This window comes from Leptonychotes weddellii, chromosome 11, assembly GCF_054177405.1.
Source record: "Leptonychotes weddellii isolate Sample4059 chromosome 11, ASM5417740v2, whole genome shotgun sequence".
NCBI lineage: Eukaryota > Metazoa > Chordata > Mammalia > Carnivora > Phocidae > Leptonychotes > Leptonychotes weddellii.
In genome coordinates this window covers 82,543,593-82,557,801 of record NC_138379.1, presented here as the reverse complement: position 1 = coordinate 82,557,801, position 14,209 = coordinate 82,543,593, and the positions used below count along the sequence as shown (strand labels likewise).

The window sequence follows — 14,209 nt, the reverse complement described above, 5'->3', positions numbered from 1 at the left end:
GACGAAGCCTTTTAAATCGGTCTTCTCAAGAGAGAAGAACCATGAGTCCCCATCCGAGAGGCTGGGGTGGGAAATGAAAAAAATCAATGCAACCCATTATTTTGGCTTTTAGAAAACAGGAATTTTAGTGCCGGGGAAGCTTGTTCTTTTACACAGTAAAAATGCAAATGCAGGGCAACACAGATGCTGGCCCGCTGGATGTAACAACGGAGAGAGCCTCGCTGGGGTTCATCTGGCCGCCCGAACCTGGATTTGTTTGGGCAATAATAAGGCAGTTATTGGAGACTCGATAACCGATTATTAAAACACCTTCCCAGTTCAGTTCTGGGGAATCGGTCTGATCTCCGGCTTCATAAAAAAAAAAGGTATTTCGAGAGGAATGGAAATAACAGAAGCTTAAAACACATTCAATAACTGCTTAATTCCATCCAGAGGACGCTCTATCCCATCTTGTTTTCTTCTCTCTCTCTGCCTCCTCCCGCTCCTCACAGATGGACGTACACATTATTGCAAGAGGATATTGTTTTCTGTAACAGGCTCGAACATTCACATTTACATTTTCCTTGGTGCCGTGGGGGTGACTAGCAACGAGAGAGAAAATGCACCCAGCCCCATCATCCCCCCCCCCCACTTCCCGCGTCACATCTTGCCCCAGCCGCCTCTGTCCGCCCCCACCGCCGTGCCACCCCAAGCAGAACAGGCCCCGGGGACCAGCCTGGCACCTAAGACCCAATTAGGCACGAAGGGGAAGAAAGGCCTGCCTGGCGAATTGCCCTGGCATCCAACACAGATGCTGGAGCCTCTGAATGGCAGGGTCGTGAAGCCTCTGCCGACCAAAAGGCCACGAGGTGCCACCTCACGGGGCACCTCCAACCTACCCACAGGCCCAAGGCCAGTGGCAACTTCTCAAGTTGGAAAGGGTTTTGCCCCTCATGCTGTCCTGTCGCCTTCTGGGCCTTTCTCCACCAGTCCCCCCCACCCCCATCTGCTTCCTCCCTATCAAATAGCTTGGGCTTCATTTATTAATGCCCAGCTTCTGGAAGGGGGGAGGGCTGCGTCCTTCAGGTATTTGCTAAGGGACAGCCACTCCTGGGGAATGGGCTACTCTGGAAGAAGTGGGGGACGGTGGGGAGCGCAGGGCCGAGGACAAAGCTGGGTAAGAGTGTGCAGAAGCTCCGGCCTGTGCTTTCTCGCCTGACAAAATGGAAAGGGGGTGGGGGGCAGAGAGAGAACTAGCGAGAGAGAAAGCTGCCGCTCCTCACCTTATGTATTTTTAATATTAATGTAATTAAAGCTGCAAGCCGAGCCAGCCTGTGGGGGCGGAGGGAGGCAGGAAGAGCCTGGGGAGAGGGAGCCTGGGGTGGGGGGTTTGAACAGGAGACAGGCTTCTTGCTCCGTTAAAGTGGGAGGAGAGGGTGCTGTGCAGGGAACAAGGGGTTAACCAACCTAGACCAGCCTTGGCGTGTCACCCAGTGGGCCCCATTGGGTCTGAGAAACTCAACTACTTAGTCCACGATTCAGAGGCCACCTCTCGCCCCGCACCCTGATCTCTAGGCAAACCCCAGCAGTCTGTTGGCCTTCAGTCTGGCCTTACCCAGGCGGTATTTACAAATAAAATAAGGGTCACCCTCCCCACCCCACCCCCGCCCCCAAGCCGGGAGATACTGCAGTCAGCTCCGGCAGGTTACCGACTCCAGACCCCTGGGGGCATCCGCATGGAAAAACTAGACCCCTCCCCGAGCGCCAACCCTCCTATGGATTGCCCTTCCCCCATCGCCTAGGGGTCAAGAGCTGCGGCTCGGCCTGGGCCACCCGCGGGGCAAAGGGGGGGGGGGGTGGGGAGGAGTCGCCCCCAGGGCGCGAAGGAGAAAAGTTAAGAGGACTGAACAGGTAAAGCTGAGCTGGTACGAGCGTGTGTGCTCCGCTGCGCAAGGGCGCGGAGTTCGGCCGCCTCATCTCCCGCCATCTGCGCGCCCCGGGGCACGTCCTCTGCGATAGCCTAGAAGCCCTAACGCCAGCGACAACCTGGTCCCGACTCAGTGCCCAAGTGACTCTGGTCGGAAATGTCTGCCCCCCTCCAACCCCCAGTCCCGGCTACCTCGAGGATCAGGTGCGCAGCGCCCCAGCAGCAAGTCAGGACATGCCGGACACCTGGACCCACCCCTAGCAACGCCTTCTCTCCGGGGAAAGCGACACGCCTCCCCCCACAAACTGAAGACTGTCCCCATGTCCAGCTGACCCGGCGCGGAAGCGGAGAGTCTCGCACCTTGGGGCGCGCTGCCCGAGGTGGCCCGGGCGAAGCAGCGAAGCCGGGGCGAGTGCCGGGGGCGGGGGGGGGGGTGGTGAGGCGGGGCTGGGGAGAGGGCGACCTCTGGGTCTGGAGAACAAACTTGCCATTCGAGGGACCCCAGCTCTCGGAACCCCCTGCTCTCCCCGCCCTGCATCCAGCCAAGGCGCGGATGAGCGCCATGCGGTGCGGCGCGGGGGGTCCGAGGCGGCGGAGGGGCGCAGGGCGGCGGAGGAGGAGTAAGCCGCGGAGTCCGAGGCCCGAATATGCGAGGACTCCCGGGAGACCAGTCACGGCCCGAGGAGCCCTCCACTCGGAGGGCACCCCGGGGTCCCAGCGCCACCAAGCCGCAGGAAGCGGGCAAGGGGCTGGGGGAGGGGTCCGGGGCAGAGCTACGGCCCGGCCGGGGGCGGAGAGACCAGGGCTTCCTCCACCACCACCCCTGCGGGCGCGCCCCAAAACGGCAGGCGCGGGTGACCGGCCGAGCGGTCCAGGGCACACTCTCACCTGACCTCCCTCCGAGTGCCCGCCCCGCCCCCGCTGCGCCCCACCCGGGCCCAGACGCCGAGGTCGGTCCCCCCGGGCACCTGGAGCCCGCCGGGCACCCCGGCCCCGCCGCCTCCGCCGCCCTGCCGCCCGCGCGGCTCTCACCTTTGTGTAAAGAGTCCAGGAGCAGGAGGAAAGTTACCAGCCACATGCCATAAAGAGGCCCTATTCTCCGGGGAGGTGGTCCTGTGGCCGGCCGTGCGGCAGCGCCTCTCCCCCGCTCAGCGCGCTCCCAGCCGCCCGCACTCCGCGCCCCGCTCTTTCTGCTCCTCAGCCCAGCGCTCGGCGGCGGCGGCGGCGGCTCCTCCCTCCTCGGCTCCCCGGCTCCTGTCATCCGCGGGGCTGGGCTAGGCGGCCGCTCTCCCCGCCCCCCCGCGGCACCCCGGGTGGCGAGCGCCAGCGCGAGCCCGGAGCCCAGCCGGCCCCCAGCCCCGCGAGCCCAGGGACTGGGCCGGGGGTCGGGACCGTCCGGCCCTCGCCCGGATTCGCCGTCCGAAAAGCTGGGGGCCCCTGCCACCCGCCGGCTCCGAGCCTGTGGTCGCACACAGACATGTGTCATACGTGTGCCAAGAGCCCGCCATGCTCGGGCCAAGGAGGCCCTGTGTCTCCCGGCTGGCTCGGTCACCTGGGGCCAATGCTTCCTGCCTCTTTCTGACTCAGTTTACCCCTGGACGCTCGGAATAAAACCCAGACTAAGAGCCTTTGGTGGCCCCCGGAGCTACTCCCCACCCCAAAGCTCAAAGCTGCATGCCCTTCCAACCCCCCTAGTTCTGCCAGCCTGCCTCCTGGGGAGCCTCCGCTGAGTCCAGCCACCCCCAGTTCCCGGCCGAATTGTCTTCCGCACTTGGCACGTTGTGCTGATTTAAACACTTATTTAGGATAAATAGTTTAATGTCTGCTCTACCTCGTGGGTCTACCTCCTTTATCTTCACCCACCCCACCCCCACAGCTTTCTCACCAGGCAGAAATTGGTTTATTCCTTATACCAATCTGCATAAAGTTGGCATGGGATTGAATAGAGCTCCAGTGAGGGCATCTCAGTTACAAAATGAATGCTGAGGACCTGCTGTGTGCCAGGCACCGGGTTTGGCCCTGGGGACAAAGGCACGGCAGTCAGGTCTGCTGTGACAGGGTTGCTATGGTTAAAAAGCTCTCCTTATGTTGATATTTCCAGAATAAGGGCCCACCCAGGATCCAGAGAAGGGGTCCACAGTAGCCCTGAGAATGGAACGAGAGTCAGGGCTGGACCTCCTCTCCTGAAGGATAATGGAGGCCACCTCAACTGCCCTGGCCACTTGGCTTGGCACGCTTTGACCCGTTCCTCTGAGGTGTGCGGGGAGAGGGGGATCATGAGGGAGCGAGGGAGGTAGAGAGGCTGCTGTTAGCTCCATTTGATAGAGGAAGAAAATTTATTTCCTCAAAATGTCTTACCTAAGTTCAGACCGAAGAAGTGGGACTCCTCATTCCCAGGTTTTGCCAAGATATCTCCAGACCTCTGAACTAAAATTTTTATTAAAGTCTGCCTTTGCTCTTCTTAATGTTAAAATATAAATAACAAAATTTACCATTTTAATCATTTTTTGAGTACACAGTTCAATGGCATCGGGTACCTTCACCATGTTGTACAACCATCACCACTATCCCTTTCCAGAACTTTTTCATTATCCAAACAGAAACTCTGTATCCACTAAACAACAAGTCCCCATTCTCTCCTCCCCGCAACCCATGGCAATCACTAATTTTCTGTCTCTGAATTTGCCTCTTTTAGGTACCTCATATAAGTGGGATCATACAATATTTGCCTTTTGTGTCTGGCTTATTTCACTTAGCCTGTTGTCTTCAAGGTTCATCCATGTTGTAGCCTGTGCATACCTTCCTTTTCTTGGCTGAATAATATTCCATTGCATGCCTAGACCACATTCTGTATTATTTATTTTTCAGTGGACCTTTGGGTTGTTTCCACCTTTTGGCTATGGTGAATAATACTACAGTGGACATGGGTGTACAAATATCTCTTTTTTTTTTTTTTTAAAGCTCTGATTTTATTTATTTATTTTGAGAGAGAGAGAATGAGAGACAGAGAGTATGAGAGGGAGGAGGGTCAGAGGGAGAAGCAGACTCCCTGCCGAGCAGGGAGCCCGATGCGGGACTCGATCCCGGGACTCCAGGATCATGACCTGAGCCGAAGGCAGTCGCTTAACCGACTGAGCCACCCAGGCGCCCTGTACAAATATCTCTTTAAGACCCTGCTTTCAGCTCTTCTGTGTTTATACCTGATAGGGGAATGCCTGGATCATATGGTCATTGTTTTGTTTTGTTTTTTTAAGATTTTATTTATCTATTAGAGAGAGAGCACAAGCAGGGGGAACAAGAGAGGGAGAAGCAGTCACTCCACTGAGCAGGGACCCCAATGTGGGGCTCAATCCTAGGATCCTAGAATCATGACCCGAGCCGAAGGCAAAGGCTTAACCAAGTGAGCCACCCAGGTGCCCCTGGTCATTGTTTTTTTAACTTTTGGAGGAATTGCCAGGTACATTCACTTTTTCTGTTGTGTGCTTTAAGAATTTAAAGGACTCTCACCTGTAATTACTATGCATCTACTTCACACTATCCTTTGAAGCTTTATAGGCCCCTTGGGAAACAGGTGAGAAAATTGAAGCTTAGCTTGTTCAAGGTCACCCAGTTTGTATCACAAGTGATCCTCGAACCCACGTCTCCTGACTCGGGAGCAGACGTCTCCCTGGTGCTCAGCCTCATGCTGCTACATCACCCCTCTGAAGTGGATGCTTTTTCATGGGGGGTTTCATCCTCTGTAAACAGAGGCAGAGAACAGAGACGTGGGGTAGACTGCAACAGGTGTTTGCGATGACCCAGCCCAACCCACTTCTCTACAGAAGAGGCAACTGAGGCCCAGAGCTGGGGAGCAATGGAGCTGCCTGAGGTCATGCAGGCAGTGACAGAGCCCAGATGTCCCCACTCTTCTGGCTTAGCTCCCTTCCCTCACTGCCCCCAGCCTGCTGGGCTCATTCTTCCGTCATGTCCCTTCCCTTCTAAAGGAGACAGTCGCTGAGAAGAATCCAGTTATTTAAAACTAAGCCTATTGACCCAGAGCACCTGGCCAGACCATGCCTAAAATAACCTGCTCAGTCAGACAGGATGAAAGGGGCTGCCATCTGCTGGAAGGGGACAGGTCCCCAGTGGGCACATGCTGGAAACAGAGAAGGGCATCCTCCTTTCTCCATTTACCTGAAGTACGTCCTGTAACCTGAACTTCTCTTCTATGCTGGTTACACCTGCCAGCCTTTAAGGGCCCACAACACTGTGCGTAGAGGGCCAAGTGTTACCTGCAGGAGGAGGTCATTCATCGTGCCAGTGACTACAGTCTGGCTGTCCCCTAAAAAGGAGGCATGGATGTGGGAATAGGGGGTGGGCAGGTGGGGAGGGCAGACTCAGTGATGCTCTCTAGCGCAAGGAGCCTTTATAATGTCATGGTTCAGAGTGTGGCTTTGGAGTCAGAGCTGAGTTTCCAGCCCAACCTGGCCATTTACTAGCTGGGCACCCCTGGGGAAATTACCTATGTCAAGCCATGGTTCCCTCACCTGGAAAGTGGGGACCACCCCAGCATCTACCTCCGGGGGCTGTTGTGAGGATGAAGTAAGACAAACCCAGTGGCCCCACATCATAAGCACCTATCACTAAGGTTTCTGGCTCTGCTCAGGGGTGGGGGAGAGAATCTCTTGACTGGGGAGATGTTGGGTTGACACCCTATATCCCATGCTGCAACACGGCCAGAGGCCACAGGAACACGGAAGGAAGGTGCATTCGAGGCTGCAAGGGTGTGGGGAGATGGCCAGCAAGGGAAGGAACATTCTCTAGCTGTTGTCCCTCTTTAGCATTTAGGAAAATATCTTTGGAAATGACAGCCTGGCTCAAATGTGTCCAGAAGTCCCCTCTTTGCTGGAGGTGTATCCGGAACTAGCGTGGCAGAGTCAGCAAGAATCCTAGCAAGGGGAGCCCAAGAGAAAATTGAACCTTGGGGACAGAGAGTGGGCAGCTCGTCTCACCCGCACTCACCTTGAATCCTGGGGCTCTCCTCCCACAGCTAACATTTTGGAGGAGCTATTTTTTTATTTTGATAAAAGGGATGACTCCTTCACGGTCCCCAATTAAATGGAAGCCCTCACACCCACACACAAATGTATGCACACCGAAGTGAGAATAAACACAGCCGCCCAGGCCAACATTCAAGTGTACAGGTAAATGTAAACACTTAACGGCAGGCACACCTGTGCTCAGATGCTATTTGAACATAATCCAAAATTCTGCATTGGTACCTATGCATATGCCGTTAATTTTATTTTTTTTACAGAAGCCTCAAATGCATGGGATTCATTTCCAGTAAGGGGATACACCACCCACTTAAAAACAGTGATTAATTTCAATATTTTGTTATACACCAGGATACTGGGTGATAATATGGTGTGCGCGTGCGTGCGTGCGTGTGTGTGTGTGTTTTACCAATGCTAGTTGGAGCAGCTATCTGAAGGCACTGGGAGGCGAACCCTCTCCAATTCAGGTTAATCATGGATATTTGGGGGGTATTATTTTGCCATGTTACATTAGGGTAGAGCCATCATGAGAAACAGCAGATGCTTTTATTATTTAATTCAAGCAACAGCTTATATATTTTGGATACTTTTCTTCAAAAACAAAGGCATATAATTATTTTAGCAAAGCCTTCATATGTGCTCTGAAATTCTTTAACAACTTCATTATAAATATGGTTTTTATAAAAGAAATCAATACTGAACCAGGTCAGCGTTAAAAATCTAACATTTGGGGTTATATAGCTAATTCGGGATTGACCTTCTTAGTACTAATTCATTGACTGGAGGAGAAAAAACAAATAAGGGTTTCCCCCCCCTTTTTTTTGGTAATTGATTTTAATGTTATAGAAAGAGTCCTGGACTATGAATCAGATATCCTGGGTTCTAATCTCATCTCTGCCACCTTAGCCAGCTGTGTGATCTGGGGCAAGTCACTTTACCTCTCTGGGCCTCAGTTTTCTCACCAAATGAGTTGAGCTAGAATGATGACCAAGGTCGCTTCCTTTGCTAACAGCAGAGATGAGGTGAGCACAGATATGCACATGCCCCAGTCCTGTCCTATGTAGGGACGTGTGTGCGTATCCACACACGTATGCAGGCAAAGAAACAGAGATGCAAATTTTCATACCCAGATTCTCAGAAGCAAGCACACACACAAAAAAACTCACACAAAATAAACAGTTTTTGCTTCAAATGAATGCACATATTTCTAAAATATTTCCGTCTTCTTGAGATGGGGTGAATCATTGCAATTCATAAATCATGATGCCTATAAAGAAGGTAGTATATGTCCTTAAATTCCCCAGGCTTTCCTTAAACCAAACTTCTCTGTGCTTATCTAGGAGAATGTCTAGGTATGTTGCACTACTCATTCTCTCAACATTTTGGGTTGTAACATTTAGACTGTTCCAGTTCTAAGCTCACTGGAACAAAGGGTTCAAAGCCCAGAGCCTTTTCCCCCACAGATGGGGTCTCTGGGGTCCCACTGCCCTCCTTCAGGTCACTCTCTCTGGAGGGTTGGTCAGGCGCTGTAGAAGCCCCCAGCAAGGCTGGAGTCCCCCCAAATAACCACAGTCTCCCTCCTGCTGTTCTCTCTCGGCTCACAACTCCCAGACTGGCTGAGAAGCCAACTCAGAGGGATTCCCTGAAGTCCAGATTCTGTGGAGCTAAAGCTCATAGTCACATTTCTCTCTGGGAGTGGGGGTGGGGTGGGGTGGGAGGAATCCAAACTAAGAGAGAATGAAGGAGGAAAATTCTGTAAGTGGGAGCTAACTTTGCTGGCGCCCCAAGTTACCTATGGGGAAATTACCTATGTCAAGCCACGGTTTCCTCACCTGGAAAGTGGGGACCACCCCAGCATCTACCTCCGGGGGCTGTTGTGAAGATGAATCAGGATATCTGATTCCTAGTCCAGGACTCTTTCTATAACATTAAAATCAATTACAAAAAAAAAGGGGGGGGGAAACCCTTATTTGTTTTTTCTCCTCCAGTCAATGAATTAGTACTAAGAAGGTCAATCCCGAATTAGCTATATAACCCCAAATGTGGTTCTTCTGACCCACGAGACACTCACAAATGTGTTCATCGGATTGTATTTGAGCACCTTCCATCCTGGAAAGCGAGCTGTGCTCTTCACTCCCCTTCCCCACCTGTGTGAGCCTTCTCCTGCAGCAGGACCTGGCCAGCCCTCCCCTGGCTCGGCTGCCAACTGGGCCTGCAGCTCTCCTCTCGTTGTCCCACACTGTGGCTGTTCCTGCACGTCTCTGACTTGTCTCCTCTTCTAGATACAGGCTCCTAACTCTGGATTTGCACCTGCAGAGCCTAGCCTGGTGCCTCCTCACACTAGGGGCACTCAATAAATGTTGCTTGAATGCCCAGATGAGTTCGTCCTTCCAGAGTTACAAATACCAGAGGACAGCATCATGGGTCATGCCTTCCAGAGGTACACCCTTCATCTGGAATCAAAGCCTGGTTCTGAGCTTTGGTTCGGAGTTTCCAGCCTGGAAGAGAGCACGTGGCAGGGCAGCAGAGCCTACAGGACCACTGACACTGATGTCGTTCTTGGCAGACACCTGCCCAGCTGCCCTTGCAGTCGACCTCATCGTCGTCATCGAGCCGGGCTTTCAGGACCCAAAGGCTTCAGTTTGCTTTCATTTCGGATCCTCGCCAAAAAATAGATTGGCCCAGAACTGTCTTTGCTCCATCTACAGAGAGGTCTGTGATGTCCCAGAGGCAGATCCATGGTGAGGCTAACCCAAGCCCAAGCTCCGGTGTCCCATCAGGCCCCAATCCCATGTTCACGTGGTCAGCTGTTGTTGGTAATCTTGTAGAATACTACAGTTCAAATGCAATCAGTCATGATCACTCCTCTTTCCCACTCGGACTTCTGTGGGTCTGACTCAGGATCCCCCCAAGTGAGTGAGTGATGGATCCCATCTGACTTGGGATCGGTGAGGTACAGTTCTAGGGTTCACAGGCACCATGTAACCATCCCGGTGTGGAGAATGGCTTGCATGTTACTCCCACTACCCCCTGCACCAGCTCACTTGGCTGTCACCTGGGGGGCAGGGCCCGAGTTGTGTCTCAAAACGACCACCACTAAGTTCCCTAAATGCGTCCTAGAGGAGCAAAAGGGTCAAAATGTTTCGACAGAGCCAGAAGCTAGTCTGTGTAAAATTGTGATAAGTAATATTTTTTTTTTTAAAAAAAAAGCACTATAGAGGGGGGCGCCTGGGTGGCTCAGTCATTAAGCGTCTGCCTTCGGCTCAGGTCTTGATCCCAGGGTCCTGGGATCGAGCCCCGCATCGGGCTCCCTGCTCCACGGGAGGCCTGCTTCTCCCTCTCCCACTCCCCCTGCTTGTGTTCCTGCTCTCTCTCTCTCTCTCTTTCTGTCAAATAAATAAATAAAATCTTTAAAAAAAAAAAAAAAGCACTATAGAGGTGTGTTGGGCAGTTAACACAAATATTATTTGTCCAGGTTTTGTGATGTTTGTGGTATTTGTGAGTCGTTTCAAGATTGGTAATCTGTTGCAATTTCTTTTTATTGTTCTCAAGAAATAATCGCACTTGTACCTAATTTTGGGTTCCATAATCTTGTCCTGTTTTCCTTTAAGAAGTCCCACGAAAGGGGTCTGAGCTTCGGGTCCCATGACCCCTGAACCCATAGACTTGATGAAAGTCCTCTTCCTGCGAAATCTGGCCATTTCACGACAGCCCTGACCTGTCAGTCCACAAAGCAGAGGATCCCAGGGATGGAAGACCGCTTAGTGCTGCCCAAATCCCCTCTACACCCTCCCTGTGGACAACAGCCTTCCTGTCGCCGTGATGGGGGTCGTCAGCATGGAGGACTGAGATGTCCCCCGCAAGCCGAGAGCCGTGGAAGACACCAGAGAGCCCCTCCAGACACTCCGAACGGGGAAGTCCACTTGCTGGAGGTCAAAGTCACAGAGCCAGGGTGATGTAGCGGTGGGTGGGAGGCTGTCTGGGATGGCAAAGGTAAGCAAGGACATTTTGTGGGGACAGCAGGCAACATCAGCCTGACAGCCATAGACGCAGCAAGGGGTCAGCAGCGCCTCAGAGCTCACCTCGCCCAGGCCCATCTCACACCCATGGGCTCTCCTTACACCACCAGACAGGTGCTAATGCAGTCCCTGCTCGAATGCTTCCAGGGACAAGGGGCTCCCTCCCCACACAGAAGCCTGTGCTCATTTATTACCCGAGACCATGTACACACTCTTTTCTTTATCAAACCCAATCTGCCCTAGCCCTCTGGGGTTCACAGGATGTGCCCAATCTCTGCCTGATGACAGCTTTTCAAATATTTGAGAACAACAACCCCAGACTCCCCCCAAGCCTTCCTTCCACCAGGCTAAATATTCCAGTTCTGTCGACTTCCTCTTTTCCTACATAATTTCCAGACCCTTCACTCTCGTGGTTTCCCTTTTTACACATACTCAACTTAGACGAGAGCTCTCTTAAAAACAGAATGGACCTAACACTCCAGATGAAGTGTGAGCAGCCCTGAGGACAGGAACTATCACCCCCTTGAGAAGTCTCTAAACTACTCTTACTGTTGCCCGAGACTTCATCGGCCTTTTTGGCTGCCATGCTGAAAGCTGGGCCTCTTTATCATGAATCACAGCTGAGCCAGTCTCCTCAGCCCCACAACCCTGATGTGCATGATCTGGGAAGGCGAGCATGCTTAGACACACTTGTTGAATGTTGGGGGCTGAAATACCTCGTGGGTCAAATGGTGCCCCTTACACACCCACTGGGTAAGACTATCCCCGCCCCTGAAGCCTCACTCCTCCCCAGAGAGGGGGGCAGACTTCAAGTGAGAATGCAGGAGCAATAAGCAAAAGGTCCCAGATTCTGGCCATATGGCTTTGAGAGCTTAGTATCTTTCCCAAACTTGACTTTATCTTATTTTATTATTTTTCAGAGGGGCAGTGGAGAGGGGAGTTGGAGAGAGAGAATCTCAAGCAGACTCCCCACTGAGCACAGAACCCCACATGGGGCTTGATCCCACAACCCCAAGATCATGACCTGAGCCAAAATCAGGAGTCGGCACTTAGCCCACTGAGCCACCCAGGCACCCCTAAACTTGACTTTATTTTAAACAAACCAGCTGAAAAGGCAAATAGATCTTACACATTCCCCAAGTGTGTCATGAGAAGGAAATAGGTCATATGCAAAAACTAAATTATCGTCAAATAGGTTTGGAAAACACTGGAATAACCCAAGGTAAATAGGTGCCCCGAGCCTTGGAAACACTAATGGACACGGCAAACCTCCAAGTGATGGATACAGGGTGAGGTATTTGGGGATCGGTTTCCCACATCTCTTGGTCTAAAAATTCTGTCCTTTCATTGGGCAGTGCCCACATCTTGTCCGTCTATTTATTCTTTCAGCAAGTTTGTGCCCAGGCCCCATGCAGGGAGCTCCCAGCATTCCTAGAAATCCCAACATAGAACCACTGCCTTGGGGGAGCTTGCACTCCAGTGGGGCAACCTGCAGAGAGCAGAGAGGGAGGTCCACATGCCGAGTCAAAAGGTCACAGTGGGAAGGGGCCTGGAGACCATCTACCACAAGCACGTTGTGTCTCAAAGGAGGAAATGGTAGCCAGGCGGATGAAGGACACCCCTGGCCGCATGGCCCAAGGGCTGGGCGGGGCTTAACTCCTGGGGTCCTGACTCCATCTACCATGGTGTTCATGGCCCCAGTCATGCGGATTGGGCTGGAGGACTTCTAACTCTCATCTAGGGCTGAGATTTGATGAGTCTGTAAAACCAGCTCCTTCAGGTCAGGGAAAGGCGTGGTCAGAAAAAAACAAGGCAGGATGTGGGTGGGCTTGCACCCCACATGGTGGGATGATGGGAAGATCCTGGACAGGCCCAGCTGGAGGGAGAAGGACACAGCAGACATCGGGAGAGGTGATCTGTGGTGTGCACCCACCCATCAGAGACACCTAGCACCGGGGGGCCAGGGCTGTGTCTTCCCAGACTCACTGGTTAGAACCTTGGAGCTGAACTGAATTGGTCAGTTGCTTGTCTGAGTCAGCCAAGGTAGCTTTTCCTTTGGGCAAATTAGAACCAGAGCCATGAACTCCTGATAATAAGGATTATTATAATTGAACACTTGCTGCAGGTCCAGCCCTATGCTAAGTACTATAGATGCATAATCTCAGTTAGCCCTCAAAACAATCCTATAAGACCAGTATAATTTTTATCATCCCCATTTTACGGATAATGAAACTGAGCCACAGAGAAATTAAGTAACTTGTCCAACGCACCCAGCTGGTAAACATCAGATGCCCAAGCCTTGAGCCGGACAGTCTGATTTCAGAGGCCTCATCCTGTTTTATTGCCATTGGGGGTGGCTGGTAGTGTTTCTACTGTCACATTTTTAAAAAGGTCTTAATATAGAAAATTTCATACCCAAAGTAGAGAGAATAGTGTAATGAAATGCCACGTACCCATCTTCTTGCTGCTACAATTGTTGACTCATGGCCAATCTTGTTTCATTTTTATTCCCATACTACCCCCCCGACTTCCCATCACCAAGGATTTTTTTTTTGAAGCAAATTGCATACATTATATAATTTCATCTGTCGATCTTTTAGTATGCATCTCTAAAAAATAAGGCTGAATCCTCATTCTCAATCACTACACTGTATGTGTTCTGACTGAGAAGTAGCTTAGGCCAGGTAGGGCCCCTCCCCTCCCCACATATAAATATACACGCACTGGATTTCAGGCTAGCCACTGCCTGAGAGAGCTGAACTTGCACCCTCTGGGCACAGAGGCAACCAGCTCACTGGGCAGCCGGACCCAAAGCCCGAGCCTCCCAGCCTGGCCAGATGGCTTCTCTGGCTCTCCTCAGAGTGTCTTATGACAACTGAAGCCCCTGGCAGCAGGCTAGTTCCTTTGGAGATGGAAGACAGCTGGATTTGGTAGTCTCCTGCCTAGCGGGGTTGTGGCCACAAAAACAAGTCTTTCTCGGCCAGCCTGGACCTGGCTCTCAACCCCGGCCATTCCCGTAAACCCAGCCCCTATTTCAAGATGATTCAAGGTGCTCTCCTCTGCTCAGGAGGGAATGATTCTCCACCCTGCCCGGTCTAAGAACAAGAGGTATGGAGGAGATGTAGCTGAAGCACCTGGATTCAGTCCACAGTCAGAGACTCACTGTGCCTCTCATGAACTGAGAGTATCATGCCTCACTTTCCTCATCTGTAGAATGGAAGCATAACGCCTACCTGGCAGTGTGGCCG

The 14,209-nt window shown here is 52.3% G+C and overlaps 1 protein-coding gene across 1 annotated transcript in view; it reads right to left on the bottom strand.

Moving 5' to 3' along the window:
• DSCAML1 (DS cell adhesion molecule like 1) overlaps positions 1-3,115 on the bottom strand; it is a 339,900-nt gene extending 336,785 nt beyond the window's left edge. Inside the window, exon 1 of the mRNA XM_081799396.1 lies at positions 2,939-3,115. Coding sequence (XP_081655522.1) covers positions 2,939-2,984 — 46 coding nt within the window. The 5' untranslated portion in view covers positions 2,985-3,115. The remainder of the gene's footprint in view (positions 1-2,938) is intronic.
• Positions 3,116-14,209: the final 11,094 nt, after the last annotated feature.